General features: G+C 52.9%; 1 protein-coding gene across 1 annotated transcript in view; it reads left to right on the top strand.

Moving 5' to 3' along the window:
- Positions 1 to 1,605: 1,605 nt before the first annotated feature.
- The window catches only part of EML2 (EMAP like 2), a 27,266-nt gene continuing 6,870 nt past the window's right edge, over positions 1,606 to 22,001 (top strand). Inside the window, 17 exon segments of the mRNA XM_075608805.1 lie at positions 1,606 to 1,760; positions 5,692 to 5,865; positions 6,920 to 7,046; positions 11,355 to 11,456; positions 13,754 to 13,782; positions 15,839 to 15,968; positions 16,155 to 16,304; positions 16,723 to 16,792; positions 17,172 to 17,282; positions 17,643 to 17,738; positions 17,921 to 18,067; positions 18,490 to 18,589; positions 18,957 to 19,111; positions 19,189 to 19,317; positions 19,397 to 19,528; positions 19,905 to 19,972; positions 21,550 to 21,638. Of these exon segments, the coding sequence (XP_075464920.1) occupies positions 1,694 to 1,760; positions 5,692 to 5,865; positions 6,920 to 7,046; positions 11,355 to 11,456; positions 13,754 to 13,782; positions 15,839 to 15,968; positions 16,155 to 16,304; positions 16,723 to 16,792; positions 17,172 to 17,282; positions 17,643 to 17,738; positions 17,921 to 18,067; positions 18,490 to 18,589; positions 18,957 to 19,111; positions 19,189 to 19,317; positions 19,397 to 19,528; positions 19,905 to 19,972; positions 21,550 to 21,638 (1,876 nt within the window). The 5' untranslated portion in view covers positions 1,606 to 1,693.

The raw sequence follows: 22,001 nt of genomic DNA, 5'->3' as shown, positions 1-22,001 counted from the left end.
TGAGTGCCCCTACAGCTCCAGTTCTGTCTCCTGTTCCTCTTTGCCGCTGCTAAACAGCCTCTTATCAATACACTTTGGAGTTGTATAGTAATTATTATCTATTACGTGATCTAATGTATATACTCCAGGTTCGTGACTCATGCTCTCAATGCAGACATCATAGCCCAATTTTGTTTCACGTATACTTCCACCTGGTACTATCTAATGTTACATTATCTATTTGTTCATGCTTTTTTACATTTGTAACATTATTTTTGTTTCTTTAATCCATTTCCCTTGATACAGTATAGAAATGTATTCATTATGATTTTTATCAGATTGATCAATTTGGGAGTAGGAGGCTACTACTGTATATATAAAGTTACTATTCATTTTGTATAATGTTTTATGCATTTTATTACTAAGCATTTCCGATGAGTATATATGATGGTATTATAACAAGCAGTCAGAAGACAATGAGTACAGAGTTTGTTAAGTCTGTGGGATTCTTTATATTTTTATTGTGCATTTTATATTGACTTTCAAACCTGTACACGATATTGATTGGTAGTAGCTGTTCCTCATAAGCTTCACAATTCGTATTGATTCGCTGAGGACTTTATAAACCTATCACAGCTATCAGCCAATCATCCCTCACGAGACGAAACGCGTCGGACGTCGTGACACATTGATGCAATTACGTAGTGACGCGCAGTCTGGGGAGCGTGGATGAGGTGTAGAGCGGTTGCACATCGTGTGGCTTGTTTGCCGGCTGCGGTGCGTTCAAACGCTGAGCGGGCGGACGTCCTTCGGCAGCGCCGGGGAGAGGTGTGAGTCTTGTGGAGGTCTTCTCATCACCAACAGCACAGGGGAGAATATCGAGCCCTGCAAATGTCCGTTGTGCCGCAGATGAGTATCTACTTACAAGCCTAAGCAACCATAGCACCCATCATCTGTATATTCTTATCAGATTCGCCCTCCAGCTGTCCCGTCAGCACACAGATGGTCTCAAATGAAAGGGTTTTTTACCTGACTATGTGAGTGTAAGTCCTGGTGACGACTATGTTCTTTTAATAAATCTTTTACATGCAGTATTATGCGATGAAGCTGGCGCTTCTTTTTTTCATATATACAGTATATATATATATATATGTGTGTGTGTATGTACAGTATGTCTTTCATTTTATAGCATCATTAATGTACATAGCGCTTCACAGCCGTAATACACGTGATAGTCATATAAATAACAAATAATACAAATAACACATAAAGGGGAGAAGTGCCTCAGACATAAAAGTAACATTGAGGAAAAGGAGTCCCTGCCCCGAAGAGCTCACAATCTAATTGGTAAGTAGGAGGAACGTACAGAGACAGTAGGAGGGCGTTCTGGTAAGAGCATCTGCAAGGGGCCAAGGTTTATGTTTGAGGTGTATAGGATCAGCCATATATGTGTGTGTATATACACATATATATATATATATATATATATATATATATATATATATATATATATAATACACACACACACACAGAGAAGGGGCGGAGCTTACTCTCATGGCATGATCTGGGGGGAGGGTACCACAGCTCAAGATGCAGCAGGAGGCAGTTGCCATGGCAACAAGAAGTCAGGAAGGAGGGATGTGAGAGATGGGGCGAGGGAGAAGAAGAGAGGGAGAAAGAGGGGGAGAAAGGGAGGGGAGCGGGAGAAAGAGAGATGTCAGAGTCCGGTGCTGGGGGCAGCTCTCTGTATGATACGACCTCCCTACTGCAATACTGTAATGGTGAGTAAGGGGAGAGGGGCGGGTCAGGGGCAGTAGTATACCCTATAAAATGACCACAGGCATATCAGTCCCATCCCTTCCCCATCATTCTCTCCCTCTCTCTCCGCAGTGCAGCACTGGGGTGACAACACATGACATCAGATAGCCTTATTGCTCTGTCACCCCTTATATAACACTATGTACATACAGAGGCTGGAACCTGGAGGGGTGAGGGAGGTAGAGCCTGGCAACGCCGGGGCTGGAAGGGGAGAAAACGCCGGGCACATTTAGCACTGGAGGGGAGGGTGGCGGTAGGGGAGAGGCAGAGCTTGACACCTCTAGGGCCTGATCGGGGGGTGAAGGGGGGCAGAAAGCCTGGCAGACCTGGCGCTGGAGGGAGACAATACCTGGTGTAATGGGATGCTTCGGCGCGGCCATCTCGCCGCAGCCGATCAGCCGCCGGACGTATCACGGCAAAGGTAAGTACGTGGTTACAGAGATTAGTGTTAGTATTTGGGGTTAACTTTAGGGGTTTTATGGTACGGAGTTAAGGGTTTTAGGGTAATGGGTTAACGGGTTAATGTGTTAGGGTAAGGGGTTAATGGGTTAGGATAAGGGGTTAATGAGTTAGGGTAAGGGGTTAATGAGTTAGGGTAAAGGGTTAATGGGCTAGGATAAGGGGTTAATGGGTTAGTGTAAGGGGTTAATGGTTTAGGGGTTAACAGGTTAGGGGTTAACGGGTTAGGGGTTAACAGGTAAGGGGTTAATGGGTTAGGGGTTAACGGGTTAGGGGTTAACAGGTAAGGGGTTAATGGGTTAAGGTAAGGGGTTAGCAGGTTAAGGGTTTTTAGGATAAGGGGTTTGATTAGCGTTAAGGGGTTAAGGTTAGGGACTTAACTTCATGGGGGCCGGCTAGCTGTACCCTGCGGCTGATAGGCTGCGGCGAGATGGCTGAGCCGAAATGTTCTAGACCAATACCTGGAACCTCTAGGACTTGAAAGGGGAGGCCGAACCTGGCACCTCTAGGACTGGAGGGGGGAGAAGGGGAGGCCGAGCCTGACACCTCTAGGACTGGAGGGGGGAGAAGGGGAGCCCAAGCCTGACACCTCTAGGACTTGCGGGGGGAGAAGGGGAGGCCGAGCCTGACACCTCTAGGACTGGAGGGGGGAGAAGGGGAGCCCAAGCCTGGCACCTCTAGGACTGGAGGGGGGAGAAGGGGAGGCCGAGCCTGACACCTCTAGGACTGGAGGGGGGAGAAGGGGAGCCCAAGCCTGGCACCTCTAGGACTGGAGGGGGGAGAAGGGGAGGCCGAGCCTGGCACCTCTAGGGCTGGAAGAGGGAGAAAGGAAGCCCAAGCCTGACACCTCTAGGACTTGCGGGGGGAGAAGGGGAGGCCGAGCCTGACACCTCTAGGACTGGAGGGGGGAGAAGGGGAGCCCAAGCCTGGCACCTCTAGGACTGGAGGGGGGAGAAGGGGAGGCCGAGCCTGACACCTCTAGGACTGGAGGGGGGAGAAGGGGAGCCTGGCACCTCCAGTGCTGAATTGGAGAGAGATATAAACGGGCACCTCTAGGACTGGAGGGAGGAGGGAACAGAGCATGGCACCTCTAGGACTGGAGGGAGGAGGGAACAGAGCATGGCACATCTAGTATACATCTACAGCTCAACCGCGTTATAACGCGAATCCGCTTATAACGCGATGTAAGCGTGGCTCTCAATTTTTGTATTTATGAATACTTTACAACACGATTATTGGTATCTTAAATACTTTATTGTACAGCGCATACAATTGTACATTATTTCTAACGCGATCCGCTTACAGCGCAATGTGATTCTTTGGACCCCAAGCAAAGCGTTACAGTGGCGACACATCTTATTCTTACATTTCCCGCACGGCAGGATGCGTGCGGGCAGCGTGGTGACGCGGCTTGTCGCGGCGTCACTGTGACGTCACTGTCTCGTGCGCGCCCGGCTTCCCCGGCTTCCCCGACACCCCTGAAGTTTGAAGTGAGGTAAGCGCGGGTGCGGGGAAGCAGAGGGGCACAGCAGGTCTAGACCCGGCGCCAGCCGGAGTAAATCCCGGCCAATTAGTGGCAAAAGTTAGAATAAAGTGTGCCGCAGCAGTATAAGGGGGTTGAGCTGCATGTATATATATACAGTTAGGTCCGGAAATAATTGGACACTGACACAAGTTTCATAATTTTGGCTCTGTACGCCACCACAATGGATTTGAAATGAAACAACTGAGATGCAAAAGAAGTGCAGACTTTCAGCTTTAATTCAAGGGGTTGAACAAAAATATCGTATGAAACGTTTAGGAATTGCAACCATTTTCATACACAATCCCCTTATTTCAGGGGCTCAAAAGTAATTGGACAAATCAACACAATCATAAATAAAATGTTCATTTTTAATACTTTGTCGAGAATCCTTTACAGCCAATGACTGCTTGAAGTGTGGAACGCATGGACATCACCAAACGCTGGGTTTCCTCCTTTGTGATGCTTTGCCAGGCCTTTACTGCAGCTGTCTTCAGTTGTTGTTTGTTCGTGGGTCTTTCTGTCTTAAGTTTTGTCTTCAGCAAGTGAAATGCATGCTCGGTCAGGTTGAGATCAGGTGATTGACTCGGCCATTGCAGAATATTCCACTTCTTTGCCTTAAAAAACTCCTGGGTTGCTTTCGCAGTATGTTTTGGGTCATTGTCCATCTGTAAAGTGAAGCGCCGTCCAATCAACTTCACTGAATTTGGCTGAATCTGAGCAAACAATATATCCCTATACACGTCAGAATTCATCCGGCTGCTTCTGTCTTCTGTCACATCATCAATAAACACTAGTGACCCAGTGCCATTGTAAACCATGCATACCCATGCCATCACACTGCTTCCACCGTGTTTTACAGATGATGTGGTATGCTTCGGATCATGAGCCGTTCCAAGCCTTTTCCATACTTTTTTCTTCCCAGCATTCTGGTACAGGTTAATCTTAGTTTCATCTGTCCAAAGAATGCTGTTCCAGAACTTGGCTGGCTTTTTTAGATATTGTTTGGCAAAGTCTAATCTGGCCTTTCTATTCTTGAGGCTTATGAATGGTTTGCACCTTCTGGTGAACCCTCTGTATTTGCTCTTGTGAAGTCTTCTCTTTATGATAAACTTGGATAATGATATGCCTACCTCCTGGAGAGTGTTCACTTGACTGGATGTTGTGAAGGGGTTTTTCTTTACCATGAAAAGGATCCTACGGTCATCCACCACTGTTGTCTACCATGGATGTCCAGGCCTTTTTGTGTTGCAGAGCTCACCAGTGCGTTCTTTTTTTCTCAGAATGTACCAAACTGTTGATTTGGCCACTCCTAATGTTTCTGCTATCTCTCTGATGGATTTTCTTTTTTTTGCAGCCTAAGGATGCCCTGTTTCACTTGCATTGAGAGCTCCTTTGACCACATGTTGTGGGTTCACAGCAACAGCTTCCAAATGCGAATGCCACACCTGGAATCAACTCCGGACCTTTTACCTGCTTAATTGATGATGAAATAATGAAGGAATAGCCCACACCTGTCCATGAAACAGCTGCTCAGTCAAAATGAGGGGGCTACATATTAAAGAGATGTAATTCCTAAACCCTTCCTCCAATTTGGATGTGAATACCCTCAAATTAAAGCTGATGGACTGCACGTTAAGCCCATATTCACTATTTAACTGTAACTTGAATTTATTTTGGTACACAGCCGAAATAACAAAACTTGTATCAGTGTCCAATTATTTCCGGACCTAACTGTATATATAGTATATATTATTGAGAAAGTCTCCGCTGAGAACGGAAATATTGATCAGTACCATTAAACTTTGGTACAGTTTTACTTAAGCCCCGGGTGTGCCTGCTTTGTTATTTTTGTAGTTAACCCCTAGTAATCCTCTAGTTAACCCCAAGGATACCTCTAACCTCTCCCCCAGATGACGCTCTTTCGGGCCCCAGTGCGATGGAGACAGATGATCGGATCTCGAACCTGGAGCAGCGGCTTCAGCTGCAGGAGGACGAGGTGCAGGTTCTGAGGGCAGCTTTGAGTGACGCTCTGCGGAGACTGCGAGACTGCGAAGAGAGGGGTGAGGCTCTGCAGGGGAGACCGGGTGAGATGCTTTGCAGGTAGCAGAGGTTGAGACACTTTGCGGGGACACACAGGGTGAGATGCTCTGCGGAGGGGACAGAGTGCGACACTCTGCGGGAGACACAGGGTGAGACACTGGGGGGGCCAGGGTGGGACACTGCGGCGGACACAGGGTGAGACGCTCTGCAGGGGACGCAGGGTGAAACGTTCTACGGGTGACACAGGGTGAGAGTATGCGGGGGACATGGTGAAACGCTCTGTGGGGGCAAGTGAGATGCTCTGTGGCTCTGCGGAGAGGGCACTTCTGGGAGAGGGGAGATGCTGTGCTGGGCAAGAGAGGGAGGGGGGACACTATGGGGAGAATAAAGAGGGGGAGATGCTCAGCGGAGAGGGGGAGACACCCTGTTTTGAAAGAGGGGGTGAGACGCTGCAGAGAAAGTGAAAAGGGGAAACAGTGAGTGGGGAGAGTGGGCGAGATGCTTTGCGAGGATTGAGAAGGATGGGGGAGATGCTCTGCAAAAAGAGAGCTGAGACGCTCTGCGGAGAGACAAAGAGGGCATAAACTCTGCAAGAGAGCAGGAGGTGCTCTGCGGAGAGAGGGGAAGATGCTCTGCTGAGAGAGGCTGAGATGCTCTGCGGACAGAGAGAGGGGGGATACACTGCGGGGGAGATGCTGTGCAGGGGATAGCGAGTGAGATGCTTTGCGGACAGAGTGTAGGAGATGCTTTGCGGGGAGTGGGGGGGTGGGGGGAGATGCTCTGCAGAGAGAGAGGGGGAAGATGCTATACGTTGGGAGGGAAGAAAGGAGAGACACTGCGGGGAAAGAGAAGGGGAAAGACTGGATGGGGAAGAGAGAGGGGGAGATACACTGTGGGGGGAGGTAGGCTGTTGTGAAGATGGAGAGATGCTCTGCTGGGCAGAGAGGGGAATGCTTTCCCGGGGTGAGGGAGAGAGATGCTCTGCGGGGAGAAAGAGGGGAAGATGCTCTGCAGTGGGGCCGGTTGGAGAGGGAGAGGGGTTCTCTGCGGTGAGGTAGGGGTTATATCCCTTTGGGTCACGGTGTGTAAATATTACAGGGGTCCACACAGTGAAGCCACCCCTCCACCGCTCTGCACACAATGGTATCACCCCCCGCAGGAGAAGCGGCTTCTCGACCTCCCCATCCTCCAGCAAAAAGGGGGGGACCTCCAACTTCAATAAGAGGTAGCCCCAAAACTATCTCTCCCCACCCCTCCCTTTCTCTCCCACCCCATCCCTCCATTCCTTTCTTTCCCACCCCATCCATCTCTCCCTCCCTTTCTCTCCCACCCCATCCCTCCCTTTCTCTCCCACCCCATCCCTCCCTTTCTCTACCAACCCCATCCCTCCCTTTCTCTACCAACCCATCCCTCCACCACCCATCCCTTTTTCTCCCCCCACCTCTCCCTTTCTCATCCCCATCCCTTTCCCTCTTTCTACCGACCCCTCTCTTTCTCTCCCCCACTCCCTCCCTATCTTTCTCTCCTGCCTCCCTCTCTTTCCCCATTCCTTCCTTTCTCTCCCCCATCCCTTCATCTTTCTCTGCCCATCCCTTCCTTTCTCTCTCCCATCCCTCCCTATTTCTCTCCCCCCATTCCTCCCTCTTTCTCTCCCTCCTCTACTTTCTCTCCCCACCCCTTTCTTTCTCCCCCCATCCCTCACTCTTTCTCTCCCCGATCCCTATCTCTTTCCCAATCCCTCCCTCTGTTTCTCTCCCCCATCCCTCCTTCTATTTCTCTCTCCACTTTCTATCCCCCTCTTTTTCTCCCCACCTCTCTCACTTTCTCTGCCCCTTTCCCTCCCTATTTCTCTCCTCCCATTCCTCGCTCTCTCTCTCTGCTCATCCCTCCCTTTCTCTTCCCCCTTTCCCTCCCTATTTCTCTCCCCCTATCCCTCCCTCCCCCATTCCTCTCTTCCCTATCCCTACCTCTCTCTCCCCCCATTCCTCCGTCTCCCCAGATCCCTCCCTTTCTCTCCGCCCCTCCCTCCATCTCCCCCTCATTCCTCCCTCTCCCCCATCCCACCCTCTCCCAGTCTCCTCCCATCCCTCCCGGTCTTCCTCTCCCCCCCTCCCCAGCTCTCCCGCTCTTTCTCGCCCTCCGTCCCTCCCAGTCTCCCTCTCATCCCCCCCCGTCCCTCTCTTTCTATCTCCCCTCTTTTTCTCCTCACCTCTCACTCTCTTTCTCCCCCTTTCCCTCTCTATTTCACTCCTCCCATCCCTCCCTCTCTGGCCCATCTCTCCCCCTTCCTCCCTTTCTCTCCCCCATCCCTCCCTTTCTCTCCCCTATCCCCCCCTTTCTCTTCCCCCTTTACCTCCCTATTTCTCTCCCCCCAACCCTCTCTCTCTCTCTCTCTCTCTCTCTCTCTCTCTCTCTCTCCGCCCTATCCCTCCCTCCCCCATTCCTCTCTCCCCCATCCCTACCTCTCCCCCCATTCCTCCCTCTCCCCATATCCCTCCCTTTCTCTCCGCCCCATCCCCATCTCCCCCTCATTCATCCCTCTCCCCCATCCCTCCCTCTCTCCCCATCCCATCCTCTCCCACCATCCCTCCCGATCTTCCTCTTCTCCCCATCTCTCCCGTTCTTTCTCGCCCCCATCCCTCCCGCTCTCCCCCTCATCCCTCCCCCCTCCCTCTAAATCTTCCTCCCCCCATCCCCCCTCTATTTCCCATCCCTATCCCTCCCTCTCCTTTCTCATCCCGCCTATTTTCCCTCTCAATCCCTCCCTCTCTCACCCATCTCTCTCTATCTTCCCCTTCCTCCCTCTCTTCCCCCCATCTCTCCCTCTCTCCCCCATCCCTCCCTCTCTTCCATTATCCCTCCCTCACTTCCCCCTCCCCATCCCTCCCTCTCTTCCTCCTCCCCATCCATCCCTCTTTTCCCCCCATCCCTCCCTCTCCTGCACCCCATCCCTTCCTCCCTTCCCCCTATTCCTCCCTCTCTTCCGCCCCATCACTCCTGTTCTACCCTCGCCTTCCCCCCTCTCGTTCCCCCATCCCTCCCTCTCTTCCCCTCCATCCTCACCTTTCTTTCCCCTCCCTCTATTCCCCCCATCTCCCCCTCTTCCCCACATCCCTCCTGCTCTTCCCCCACCTTCCCTTCTCCCTCTCCATCTCTCCCTCCCTTTCTCTCCCTCTCTCCCCCTCTTCCCCCCACCCCTCCCTCTATTCCCTTAATCTCTTTCCCCCATCCCTCTCTCTCCCCCCATCCCTCCCCCTCATCCCCCCATCCCTCCCTCTCTTCCCCCCTATCCCTCCCTCTCTTCCATCCATCCCTCCCTTTCTTTCCCCTATCCCTCCTTCTCCCTCTCCCACCCCTCCCTCTCTCCCTCCCAGGTTCACTCAATTCCCCATCCTTCCTTCTCTTCCCCCCATCCCTCTCTCCTCCCTCCCACTATCCCCCCACACTCCATCTCTTCCCACCATCCCTCTCTTCCCCTCCCTCCATCCCTTCCCCCCACCCTCCCTCTTTCCCTGTCCCTCCCTCCCTCTCCCCTGTCTTTCCCCAACCCTCCCTCTCTTCCCCCATTTCTCCCTCTCTTCCCCCTGCCCATCCCTCCCCCTCTTCCCCCTCATACTTCCCTCTCTTCCAGCCATCCATCCACCTCTCTCCATCTCTCTTTCTCTTCCCCCCATCCCTCCCTCTATTCCCCCCTCCCTCTATTCTCCCCCACCCTCCCTTTCCCCCATCCATCCCTCTCTTTCCCCCATTTCTCCCTCCCTCTCCTCTCCCGTACTCTCTCTCTCCCACTTCCCCCTCCCCCTCTTCCATCCCTCCCTCTCTTCCCCCCTCATACACCTGTCCACCTCTCCCCCTGTTTCTCCTTCTCTTTCCCATCTCTTTCTCTTCCCCCCATCCCTCCCTCTTTCCCTTCTCCATCCTTCTCTCCCCCATCCCTGTCTCCCTTGCCCCATTACTCCCGCTCTTCCCATGCCTTCCCTCCATCCACCCTCTATTTTCCATCCCCATCCCTCCTTTTCTTCCCCCTCCCTATCCCTCCTTTTCTTCCCTCTCCCCATCCCTTCCTATCTTCCCCCTCCCCATCCCCATCCCCCCCTATCTTCCCCCTCCCCAACCCTCCCTATCTTCCCCCTCCCCATCCCTCCCTATCTTCCCCCTTCCCATCCCTTCCTCTCTTCCCGCATCCCCTCCCCCATCCCTCCCTCTCCTCCCCATCTCTCCCTCTCATCCCCATCTCTCCCTCTCCCCCATCACTCCCTCTCTTCCCCATCCCTATCCCTCCCTCTATTCCACATCCCTCCCTCTCTTCCCCATCCCTCCCTCTCTTCCCCATCCCTCCCTCTCTTCCCCCACCCCTCCCTCCCTCCCCACCCCTCCATCTCTTCCCCCACCCCTCATTCTCCCCCAATCTCTCCCTCCCTCCGCCCCATCCCACCTCTCTTCTCCCCCATCTCTCCCTCACTTTCTCCCCATCCCTCCATCTCATCCCCCATCCCTCATCCCCCCATCCCTACCTCTCTTCCCCTCCCCATCCCTCCCTCCCTTCCTCTGCCCCATCCCGCCTCTCTTCTCTGCAATCTCTCCCTCTCTTCCCCCCATCCCTCCCTCACTTCCCCCCATCCCTCCCTCTCTACATCCCATCCCTCCCTCTCTACACCCCATCCCTCTCTCTCTACCCCCACATCCCTCCCTACCCCCTCCTCCTCCCCTTCTCTTCCCCCTCCCCTCCTCCTCTTCCCCCTCCCCTCCCTCTTCTCTTCCCCATACCCATCCCTCCCTCTCTTTCTCTTCCCCATCCATCCCTCTCTTCCTCTTCCCCATCCTTCACTCTCTTTTCCCTCTCCATCCTTTCCTCTCTTTTCCATCATCCCTCCCTCTCTACCCCACATCTCTTCCTCGCTTCCCCCTCTTCTCAGTCCCTCTCTACCCCCTGCCTCCCTCTGTTCCCCCTCCCCATCCTTCCTTCTCTTCGCCCTCCCCATCCTTCCTTCTCTTCCCCCTCCCCATCCATCCCTCTTCCTCCTCCCCTCTCTTCCCCCTCCCCTCTCTTCACCCTCTATATCCCTTCCTCTCTTCCCACCATCCATCCCTCTCTTCCTCCCTTCCCTCCCTCTCTACCCCCATATTTTCCTCTCTTCCCCCCATTTCTCCCTCTGTTCCCCCATCCCTCACTCTCTTCCTACTCCCCATCTCTTCCCCCTAACCCTTCCCCACACACCCCATTCTCTTCCCCCCTTCATCCCCCTCCCCTCCTCATCCCTACCCATCCCTCGCACTCTTCCCCCAACCCTCTCTTCCCCCCATCCCTCCCTCTCTTCCCCCATCCCTCCCTCACTTACCCCCCCATCCCTCCCTCCCCTCCTCATCCCTCGCACTCTTCCCCCACCTTTCCTCCCGCCACCCCCCCCCCCACTTTTCCCCTATCCCTCCCTTCACCCCCATCCCACCCCTTCTCTCCCCTCCCCCCATTGCTCCCTCTTTTTCTCCCTCATCCCTCTCTTTCTCTCCCTCACTGTCTCTCTCTCCCTCTCAGTCTCCGGCACGCTCTCTCACCTGAGCGTCTCTCCTTTGTGAAGCGAGATGTCTCAGACTCCAGAAGCAGAGCTGTCGCATCCAGCGGCAGGAGAAGAGACGGGTGAGAGACCAGAGGGAGAGCGGGCGAGAGGAGGGAGTTGGAGAGAGTGGGGAGAAAGAAAGGGCAAGAGACGGTTGTCACTCTGTCACCTCCTCAATTAAGTGACACCCAGAGGGGCACAGGACGTATTGTATACAGAGGGTGAGCTGTATACACATCCCTAGTATTATGTGTAACCACAGGGTGCATATCCCACGGTCATTGTCACCACACCCTGCAGGGTGACACAGTGACACAGCAAGAGGGAACCTGTCTGCCTGTCCCTTCCCCCTCAGTGTGACACAGACAGAGGGGTTTCTGGGAGTCTGGACTGCACCCCACAACATACTGACACACAGAGTTAACAGGATGTGGCAACATGACATATGGACAGAGAAATACAAACATAAGCCTCCCCCTGTGTGTCTCTCTCTCTGCCCCCCACCCATTCAAAGGGAGTGCCACTTTTAGACAGTACATGAGGGAGTGTCTGTCTCTCTGCACTAGGAAGTAGGAAGTTGTGTCTCATTGGTTATAGGCAGACAAAATAAACAGGCAGATAGAGAGGAACAGAGAGACGCAACATGAAAAAGACAGCGAGGTGAGTGCGTGGGAGTATATATATATATATATATATATATATATATATATATATATATATATATATATATATATAGCTAGCAAATGGAAATATTACTGTGTGCTTATTTGCATGTCTCAGACAGGTCTGCAACTATATATATATATATATATATATATATATATATATATATATATACATTTTTATTTATGTTTTAAAGAAAAGATGTGTCAATAAACACCCTTTATTTTGCCCGGTGCAGATAATTAGGCCATTCTGGTCTTTTATTTAAATTGGTTTTTAATTTTTTTCTATCTAGCACAGGCACCCTCTGTAGGATACGCAATACTGAGTGTGCAGCTATATCCTAAATTATATATATATACACACACACATCCCCCCCCCTACCCGTGCAAGGACTATAATCTCCCCCTAAGGGGCCACAGTGTGAAAAGGGGAGGGAATCTTAAGTCAGGGAAGCTACTTTTATAGTATACCAGGGAAGGTGGAGAAGAAACCCATCATAACACTTCATTAGGGAACAATGTGTCAATAAATGTATCAACTAGTGCAGTGATCAGTATAAACACTACAACCGCAGAGGATCAGAAGTGCTGCCTGTCTGCAGGGTACTACACACCAGGACCAGGGGATCTGAACCGGGAGAGCAAACTCAATAACATGGCAAACACACAGTCTCAGTATGTAGTGGTAATCAGGGTGTGGTGTAGGGTATATCTGGGTATCACACAGGGTGTGGTGTAGGGTATATCTGGGTATCACACAGGGTGTGGTGTAGGGTATATCTGGGTATCACACAGGGTGAGGGGTAGGGTATATCTGGGTATCACACAGGGTGAGGGGTAGGGTATATCTGGGTATCACACAGGGTGAGGGGTAGGGTATATCTGGGTATCACACAGGGTGAGGGGTAGGGTATATCTGGGTATCACACAGGGTGAGGGGTAGGGTATATCTGGGTATCACACAGGGTGAGGGGTAGGGTATATCTGGGTATCACACAGGGTGAGGGGTAGGGTATATCTGGGTATCAGACAGGGTGAGGGGTAGGGTATATCTGGGTATCACACAGGGTGAGGGGTAGGGTATATCTGGGTATCACACGGTGTGGTGTATGGTATATCTGGGTATCACACAGGGTGAGGGGTAGGGTATATCTTGGTATCACACAGGGTGAGGGGTAGGGTATATCTGGGTATCACACAGGGTGAGGGGTAGGGTATATCTGGGTATCACACAGGGTGAGGGGTAGGGTATATCTGGGTATCACACAGGGTGAGGGGTAGGGTATATCTGGGTATCACACAGGGTGAGGGGTAGGGTATATCTGGGTATCACACAGGGTGAGGGGTAGGGTATATCTGGGTATCACACAGGGTGAGGGTAGGGTATATCTGGGTATCACACAGAGTGAGGGGTAGGGTATATCTGGGTATCACACAGGGTGAGGGGTATATCTGGTTTGCTTGTCACTTATTTATTTGCTCATGAGAAAGGTCCCAGCGGGGCCACTTTTTTTTGCATATACTGTAGGAGTGCCAGTCCTGTTTTTTTATTTTTAAATATATATATATATATAGCAGAAAATAGCTGTGTTAGTCCAGTCCAATACTGAAGAATATATATATATACACACACACACACACACACACACACTACACTGTGTTGTGTATCTGCCACTATAAGTGACATACGTTGTTATTTTGTGTCTCCGCAGTAAGACCAAACAGGTGGTGTTCTACCCAGGTAGGTCTTCATCATCGTCATCATCATTTATTTTTTAAGTAAATACGGGCCTCCACTTAAGGGCATCGTAATACTTTACAGTCAGTTTGAGAACAACTACAATTACTGTAAATACAATTATTTTGTTACACGTGAGACAGACGGGCAAAGCCAGAAGTGAAACTTCTTGAGTGGCACCAACGGCAAATCTCCTTCGTGGTGACGGAAGTGATGTCGCCTCGCACATACGCAGACACAGCCAGCCCCACGCGCATGCGCAGACGCGGCCCAGCCCCACGCGCATGCGCAGACGCGGCCAGCCCCATGGGCAGACGTGGCCAGCCCCACACGCAGACGTGGCCAGCCCCACACGCAGACGTGGCCAGCCCCACACGCAGACGCGGCCAGCCCCACACGCAGACGCGGCCAGCCGCATGCGCAGACGCGAGCAGACATGGCCAGCCCCACGCGCATGCGCAGACGCGGCCAGCCCATGGGCAGACGTGGCCAGCCCCACACGCAGCCGCGGCCAGCCGCATGCGCAGACGCGAGCAGACATGGCCAGCCCCACGCGCATGCGCAGAGGCGGCCAGCCCCACGCGCATGCGCAGACTAGCCCAGCCCCTCGCGCATGCGCAGACGCGGCCAGCCCCACGCACATGCACACATAACCCCACACACCTCAGTGACACACACCTTTACAACACACATACACACCTTACTGACACACACCTTCACCACACACACACTTTCACCACACACCTCAGTGACACGCACACACCTCACTGACACACACCTTCACCACACACACATTCACACCTCACTGACACACCTTCACCACACACACCCCAGTGACACACACACACACTTTCACCACACACACACTTTCACCACACACCTCAGTGACTCACACACCACACACACACCTCACTGGCACACACCTGCACCACACACACTTCAGTGACACACACCTTCACCACACACACACACACACACACACACACACACACACACACACACACACACACACACACACACACACACACACACACACACACCAAACACACTTTCACCACACACCTCAGTGACATACACATACACACCTCAGTGACACACACCTTCACCACACACATACACACCTTGTCACAGCAGAGCAGTCTGTAATTTATTTTTCAGACAAAAACAAACAAAAACGGGGGGTGTGGCGAGCACGCGCGTTCTAAGGCCGAGTCCATGGTTAGCACGACCGCGCAATCAAAATTCCATAAGGCAATGATCGCGGCAATTGGCTGTGCGCGCGCATGTGCGAGCGCGATGGGGTTCGCGGCACGCGAAGAATCAAATAAATTTGATTTTGCCACGAGACGGCCAGGTCACGTGCACGGTTCAGCCAATGAGGACGAATCACTCACGTGACGTCATGGGAACGCCGCCGGCACACGGGCACCATGAACGCAGCCTTGGTGCAACATCTTCTTTGTGTTTTGTCAGTGAAATTATATTTAGATTTTTATGTTTTTATGTTTTGATTGAATGAAAGACTTTTGAGAGTATACTTACAATTTCAGTGGCAAAAAGAAGTTTCGCTTAAAATGTGCGTGCTCACCACACCCTTTTATTTTTATAGATAACAAATGTAAACTTACATTGTTCCAATAGGTAAGGAGGGTCCCATTACTGTAATATATACGCACACACACTATATACTCATTGTGTGTGATTCTCTCTCCCTCTCCCCCCTTCTTTCTCTCTCCCCCCTTCTCTCTCTCTCCCCCCCTTCTCTCTCTCTCCCCCTTCTCTCTCTCTCCCCCTTCTCTCTCTCTCCCCCTTCTCTCTCTTCCCCCCTTCTCTCTCCCTCCCCTTCTCTCTCTCTCTTCCCCCCTTCTCTCTCTCTTCCCACCTCTCTCTCTCTCTCTCTCTCTTCCCCCTTCTCTCTCTCTCTTCCCCCCTTCTCTCTCTCTCTTCCCCCCCCTTCTCTCTCTCTCTTCCCCCCTTCTCTCTCTCTCTTCCCCCCTTCTCTCTCTCTTCCCCCCCTTCTCTCTCTTCCCCCCTTTCTCTCGCACCTTCACTCTCTCAGAGGAGGGGATAGTAAAGTTGTACCTCAGAGGGCGCTCAGTACCGCTCTTTGTCCCGGATTCTCTGGTCGCATCGTACAATCTGGAGGCCAAAGAAGAGCTGCCTCCAAGAGAACTGCAGCTGGAGTGGGTGTATCCTGCCCCTGTGACCCTGATCCAGACAACAACAGTGCCTTTAACAATGACCCCCACCACGACCTCACTGATGTTCTGACCTGACTGTGACTTGCTGACCTCTATGACCCCTATCGGTTCACTTCGCTCTCAGAGCATGAAACCTCATTCCCCCCTGCTGTACCCCTTAACCTCTGACCCTAGATATGGTTACCGGGGGCGGGATTGCCGGAGTAACCTCTTTCTGCTGCCCTCGGGGGAACTTCTTTACTTCACTGCGGCCGTCTGCGTCCTGTATGACCTCGCGGGAGGGAAACAGCGGCACTACCGGGGACACAACGACGACATCAAGAGGTCAGCAGGCACACCAATGTCATTGAGAGATATGGGGTTATTGAAAAGGCCTGGGGTCACGTGGGCATCAGTAGGGTAACTGGGGTCACATGGTCACAGTGGTGTCATCAAGAGTTCAGAGGGTAAATCAAGGTCATTTAAAGCCCAGGGATTACACAGATCATTTGAATAGGGCAGGGGGCATACCGGGGTCATAACAAGATCAGGGGTCACTGGCATCTCCAAGAGGTTGGGACACACATCAGGTACACATGGAGAGCTTCAAAAGGTCATGGGTCATCCAGGTGTCCACCAAGAACAGGACAGGTGTCACACTGATAACAAGAGGTCAAGGGACACACAACAGGGGCTGGGCTATCTGCCTGTCCCTGCGCAGTGGCCCCTCCTTTTCCTCTGACTCCACTCCCAACCCCCCCAGTCTGGCAGTTCACCCGGACTCCGTGACCATCGCGAGTGGACAAGTGGCTGGCAACTCACAGGATGGAAAGGTGAAGAGCGCTAATGAGATATTAAGTAGTGCAAATTAATTCTTTACTCGCCCTCGTTAGATCAATCTGCTATGTCCCAGAAACTCATTAGCCCCCTCATTGATTCATTATTAAGTACTCTAATAATGAATCCTTATTCTAATGATTAATCATTGTTAATTTATATTCATAATATTCACTAATCATGTGTTAATTATTTAGTGGTTATTATTCACTTATAATTATTCATTAGTATTTTTCATTGTACTTAATTGTTTGTTTTAATGACTAATCATTATCAATTAATCTGATAAATTAGAAACTGATAAGACATTAATCTGTGTAATCAATCACCTCTGTATGTGCCCTGCCGGGTGGTATTACCTGTGTCTACCCCCAGGCTCTACCCCCTCACGTCCGCATCTGGCACTCTGTCAGTCTCTCCACTCTTCATGTCATCGGGGTCGGGATTTTTGATAGAGCGGTGACATGTCTGGGATTCTCCAAGACGGTGAGTGCCACATTCACTTTGTGTCACTGTCATTGTGTCCCTGTGACAATGCGTGTCGTCATGTGTCACTGTAATGTAATTCAAACGCTGGGCCACCCCCATTTCGTCATCGATTTGCTTTGTTGAATAACAATGTTTCGGTGCATGGCGCCTTTCATCAGGATTAATAAATGACACTAAACTTGGTCCCTGTGTGGGTCTCTTTGGGCCAGTGTGTTTTATAGTGTGACTGTATCATTGTCACTGTGTGACATTTGTCTTGCTGTGTGTCATACCATGTGTAATTGTATAATTGACACTGTCATTGGGACATTGTTTTATTTGGTGGTATTGAGTGCCCCCATTGTCCCCTCCCCCCAGGATGGTGGGTCCCACCTGTGCGCGTGTGACGATTCCGGTGACCACATCCTGTCCGTGTGGAAGTGGCAACGTGAGCTCAAAGTGGCAGAGGTGAAGGTGAGAGAGGCAGCCAATCAGAGAGCCGTGTGAGGGGCTGGGGGAGAGAGAGCGGGGTCTGATTGGATGGCTGAGAGTACCTAAGTATTATTACCCTCCTATATAACCATCTCCCCACTCTATAACTAAGACCCCTGCTTGTCCCACTCCATCAACTTGCTTCACAATCTCCCCCCCTGCAGTGTTCCACGGAGCCTGTCGTGGCTGCCACCTTCCACCCCACGGAGCCCAATCTGATAATAACCTGCGGCAAATCCCAGCTGTACTACTGGAGCCTGGAGGGGGCAACAGGAGGAGCCACGCTGAGCAAGAGGCAGGGAGTGTTTGAGGTGAGGGTGCAATTGAGCCAAGTAGGGAAAGAGAAGGAACCTCCATTGCGGATGGGGTTGGAGGTGTGTGACATAAGGGTCCATGTGAGGAGAGGACACTGAAACAGGAGGCAAGGTGTATAAAGGGTCAGGAGCCATATTAAGCAAGAGTGTATAAGGTGAAGAGCCACAGAGAGGTCCACAAAGCCCTGTGGGGAAGGTGTAGGGTCCAGAAAAAGGAAAGGGGACCCATGGAAGGAGGAACAAGAAGCAGGGGGTGTACAAGGTGAGAAGCCAAAGAGCCTTGTGGTGATGGGGGCAGGAGCTTCACACAATCAAGGAACCAGGGAGGAATACGAGAAGCCACGGGAGGAGGGACAATGAGCAAGAGGCAGTGGTATACACAGAAGGGGTCACGCTTCCCCCCAATCCCCCTTCCACAGAAGCACGAGAAGCCACGTTTCGTGCTCTGCGTTGCCTTCGCTGAGAATGGAGATGTAGTGACAGGAGACTCCAACGGAAACCTGTACGTGTGGGGGAAAGGTGAGTGCAGGAGCTGATACTTTGATTGCCACCAAGCTGACACCATATTGTTCATCTAGCCAGGGAGCTGAAAGTCTAATACACAATGAGCTACAGAGCTGATGCGCTAATACTTACTCCACTACAGAGCAGATACTGCTATATACAGAGCAACAAACTTGGCGTTCTAAAGTTTAAGAACCACGCTATAATGTTAACTGAGCCACAGAGCTGACACTAATATACACTAAGATGTGGTGCTGATTCTGTCATGTCCCGTGAGCCACGGAGCTGATGCTCTGTCTTCCTCTCCCCCCCCCCCCCCCCCTTCCCTTTGTCTCCCGCCCTCCCACCCACTCCCTTTTGTCTCTCCACCTCTCTATATCAGGCAGTCACAGGATCTCCCTGGCACTCAGTGGAGCTCACGAGGGCTCGGTCTTTGCGCTCTGTGTGTGTAGGGACGGGACACTCTTATCCGGAGGCGGGAAGGATGGGAGAGTCATCTTATGGGACCGAGAGTACAAGAGAGTGCGAGAGACACGGGTGAGAGAGGGGGAGGGCGCAGGGAAAGAGAGAGAGACAGAGAGAGATGAATGTAGCTGACACTTTCACTCTCTCAGATCCCAGAATGCTTTGGGCCGGTCCGGACCATCACTGAGGGTCGGGGGGGAGATACCATCTATGTGGGTACCACCAAAAACTGTGTGCTGAGCGGGGACCTCGAGAACGGCCTCAGCTGTCTCATACAGGTACAGAGCTGTCTCTTATGGGTACCTTTCTGTCTCTCTCACAATCCTTGAGTGCTCTTGCTCTGGTTTTCCTGCATAGGGTCACACGGACGAGCTGTGGGGTCTCTGCACTCACCCATCTCGCGATCTCTTCCTGACTTGTGGTCACGACAAGCAAGTGCACCTCTGGAATAGCAGTGAGCACTCCCCCGTCTGGAGCACCACGCTGGAGGTGAGACAGTGCGATTAGCACGGGGGAAGGAGGTAGGGCAGTGAGATTAGCACGGGGGTATGAGGGAGGGCAGTGAGATGAGCACGGAGGTATGAGGGAGGGCAGTGAGAGGAGCACGGGGGTATGAGGGAGGGCAGTGAGATTAGCACGGGGGTAGGAAGGAGGGAGGGCAGTGTGATTAGCACGGGGGTTGGAAGGAGATAGGGCAGTGTGATTAGCATGGGGGTAGGAAGGAGGTAGGGCAGTGTGATTAGCACGGGGGTTGGAAGGAGATAGGGCAGTGTGATTAGCATGGGGGTAGGAAGGAGGTAGGGCAGTGTGATTAGCACTGGATGATCTGTGTGATTAGTAGAGGATGCTATGTTCTTCTCTGCAGGATGCTGCGCGGGTTGCTGGGTTTCACCCGTCTGGTTCTGTTGTAGCAGTGGGGACTTTGACCGGGAGGTGAGTCTAGTAGTGCTGTTTTGGGACACACACTCACCACCTTCCATTGGGGAGTATATTAAACCAAAGAAACAAGCAAGTTGCACAGTATAAAACCCTTGTAAAATTGCACATCTGAAAGGGGGCTCTGTCTCCTTGGTTGGGGATCTGACCAACGATGGCGCCCGTCCGGAGTTACAGTTGAAGGAGGCTTCTTCCCGGTTCCCCAGCCGTGACATGGTTTTGCTGAATTGCGCATCACACCATAATGCCCGGAGGAAAGCAGCACTGACCGATGCTGGTACATGGAGGGACAGGCACCGTGGGTCAGACTGGGGCCCCAAGCCTGTCAGGTGTGCCATGTTACAAATGTTTTATATGGTGAGTGCAACTTTAATTATTATTATGCTACACTATGGAAGATGGTGGGCGCTTCTGTCCTGTAGACATACAAGGTGCATTGGGATAACTTACTTCCCACTGCACCCATCTAGAGGCCCGTTTTTAAGGATACCAACATCTCTCTCTCTCTTCCTCCTACCCTCTTGTGCTCCCCTTGTCCCCCACCCCCCTCGTGCTCTTCCCCCCCTCGCGCTCTTCCCCCCCCCTCGCGCACTTCCCCCCCCCCTCGCGCTCTTCCCCCCCCCCTCGCGCTCTTCCCCCCCCCCTCGCGCTCTTCCCCCCCCCTCGCGCTCTTCCCCCCCCCTCGCGCTCTTCCCCCCCCCCTCGCGCTCTTCCCCCCCCCTCGCGCTCTTCCCCCCCCCCTCGCGCTCTTCCCCCCCCCCTCGCGCTCTTCCCCCCCCCCTCGCGCTCTTCCCCCCCCCCCTCGCGCTCTTCCCCCCCCCCCTCGCGCTCTTTCCCCCCCCCCCCTCGCGCTCTTCCCCCCCCCCCCTCGCGCTCTTCCCCCCCCCCCCTCGCGCTCTTCCCCCCCCCCCTCGCGCTCTTCCCCCCCCCCTCGCGCTCTTCCCCCCCCCCCTCGCGCTCTTCCCCCCCCCCCTCGCGCTCTTCCCCCCCCCCCCTCGCGCTCTTCCCCCCCCCCCTCGCGCTCTTCCCCCCCCCCCTCGCGCTCTTTCCCCCTCCCTCGCGCTCTTCCCCCCCCCCCTCGCGCTCTTCCCCCCCCCTCGTGCTCTTCCCCCCCCCCTCGCGCTCTTCCCCCCCCTCGCGCTCTTCCCCCCCCCCTCGCGCTCTTTTCCCCCCCCCTCGCGCTCTTTCCCCTCCTGCTCTCGCGCGCTCTTTCCCCTCCTGCTCTCGCGCTCTCTTTCCCCTCCTGCTCTCGCGCTCTCTTTCCCCTCCTGCTCTCGCGCTCTCTTTCCCCTCCTGCTCTCGCGCTCTCTTTCCCCTCCTGCTCTCGCGCTCTCTTTCCCCTCCTGCTCTCGCGCTCTCTTGCACCCCTCACCTCTCACGCTCCCTTCCCCTGTGGTCTCACACTTTCTCCCCACCGCCCTCCCCGCGTGCTTCTCGTGCTCTCACTACGCCTCGCGCTTCTTGTGCTCTTTCCCCCCATGCCTCTCGCGCTCTTTCCCCACCCCCTGCGCCTCTCAAACACTTTCTTTCTCCCCCCGCCCCCCCTTTCCCACTCGCTCTTCCCTCTCTCACAGGTTCCTGGTCCTGGACTCGCAGTCTCATGTGATTGTGACCAGCCTCTCTGAGGCCACAGAGCAGATCAGCGTCACCAGCTATAGCCCTGGTACAGTGCCCTCACACACTATCACTGTGCCACCATTACACAGTGTCACTGTCTTGCTTTGGTGTGTCATACTGCTTCTGAACTGTCATCCTGTGGGTGACACTGTTCCATGTGTCCCTGTCACCTTGTCCCTCTCTATCTGTGTCAGATTGACCTCCCTTTCTCCCAAAGACGTAAGGGGAGCAGTGATTAACGCCGTGTGAAAGAGAACAATAACAGTGCAATATTGGAGGCTAAACGTAAAAACTGCTCAATAACGCAGAAAATAACGGCGATGTCCCAAACAGCGGCAAATCAGCTCTTGCTTGGATGTGATGTCGGGTGGGTCAGCGCATCTCAAAGAGAGGGAAACAAACCATAGTG

This window comes from Ascaphus truei, chromosome 7 (genome assembly GCF_040206685.1).
Source record: "Ascaphus truei isolate aAscTru1 chromosome 7, aAscTru1.hap1, whole genome shotgun sequence".
Classification (NCBI taxonomy): Eukaryota; Metazoa; Chordata; class Amphibia; order Anura; family Ascaphidae; genus Ascaphus; species Ascaphus truei.
The sequence above is the reverse complement of the archived record's forward strand: the minus strand, read 5'-3'. Positions and strand labels throughout refer to the sequence as shown.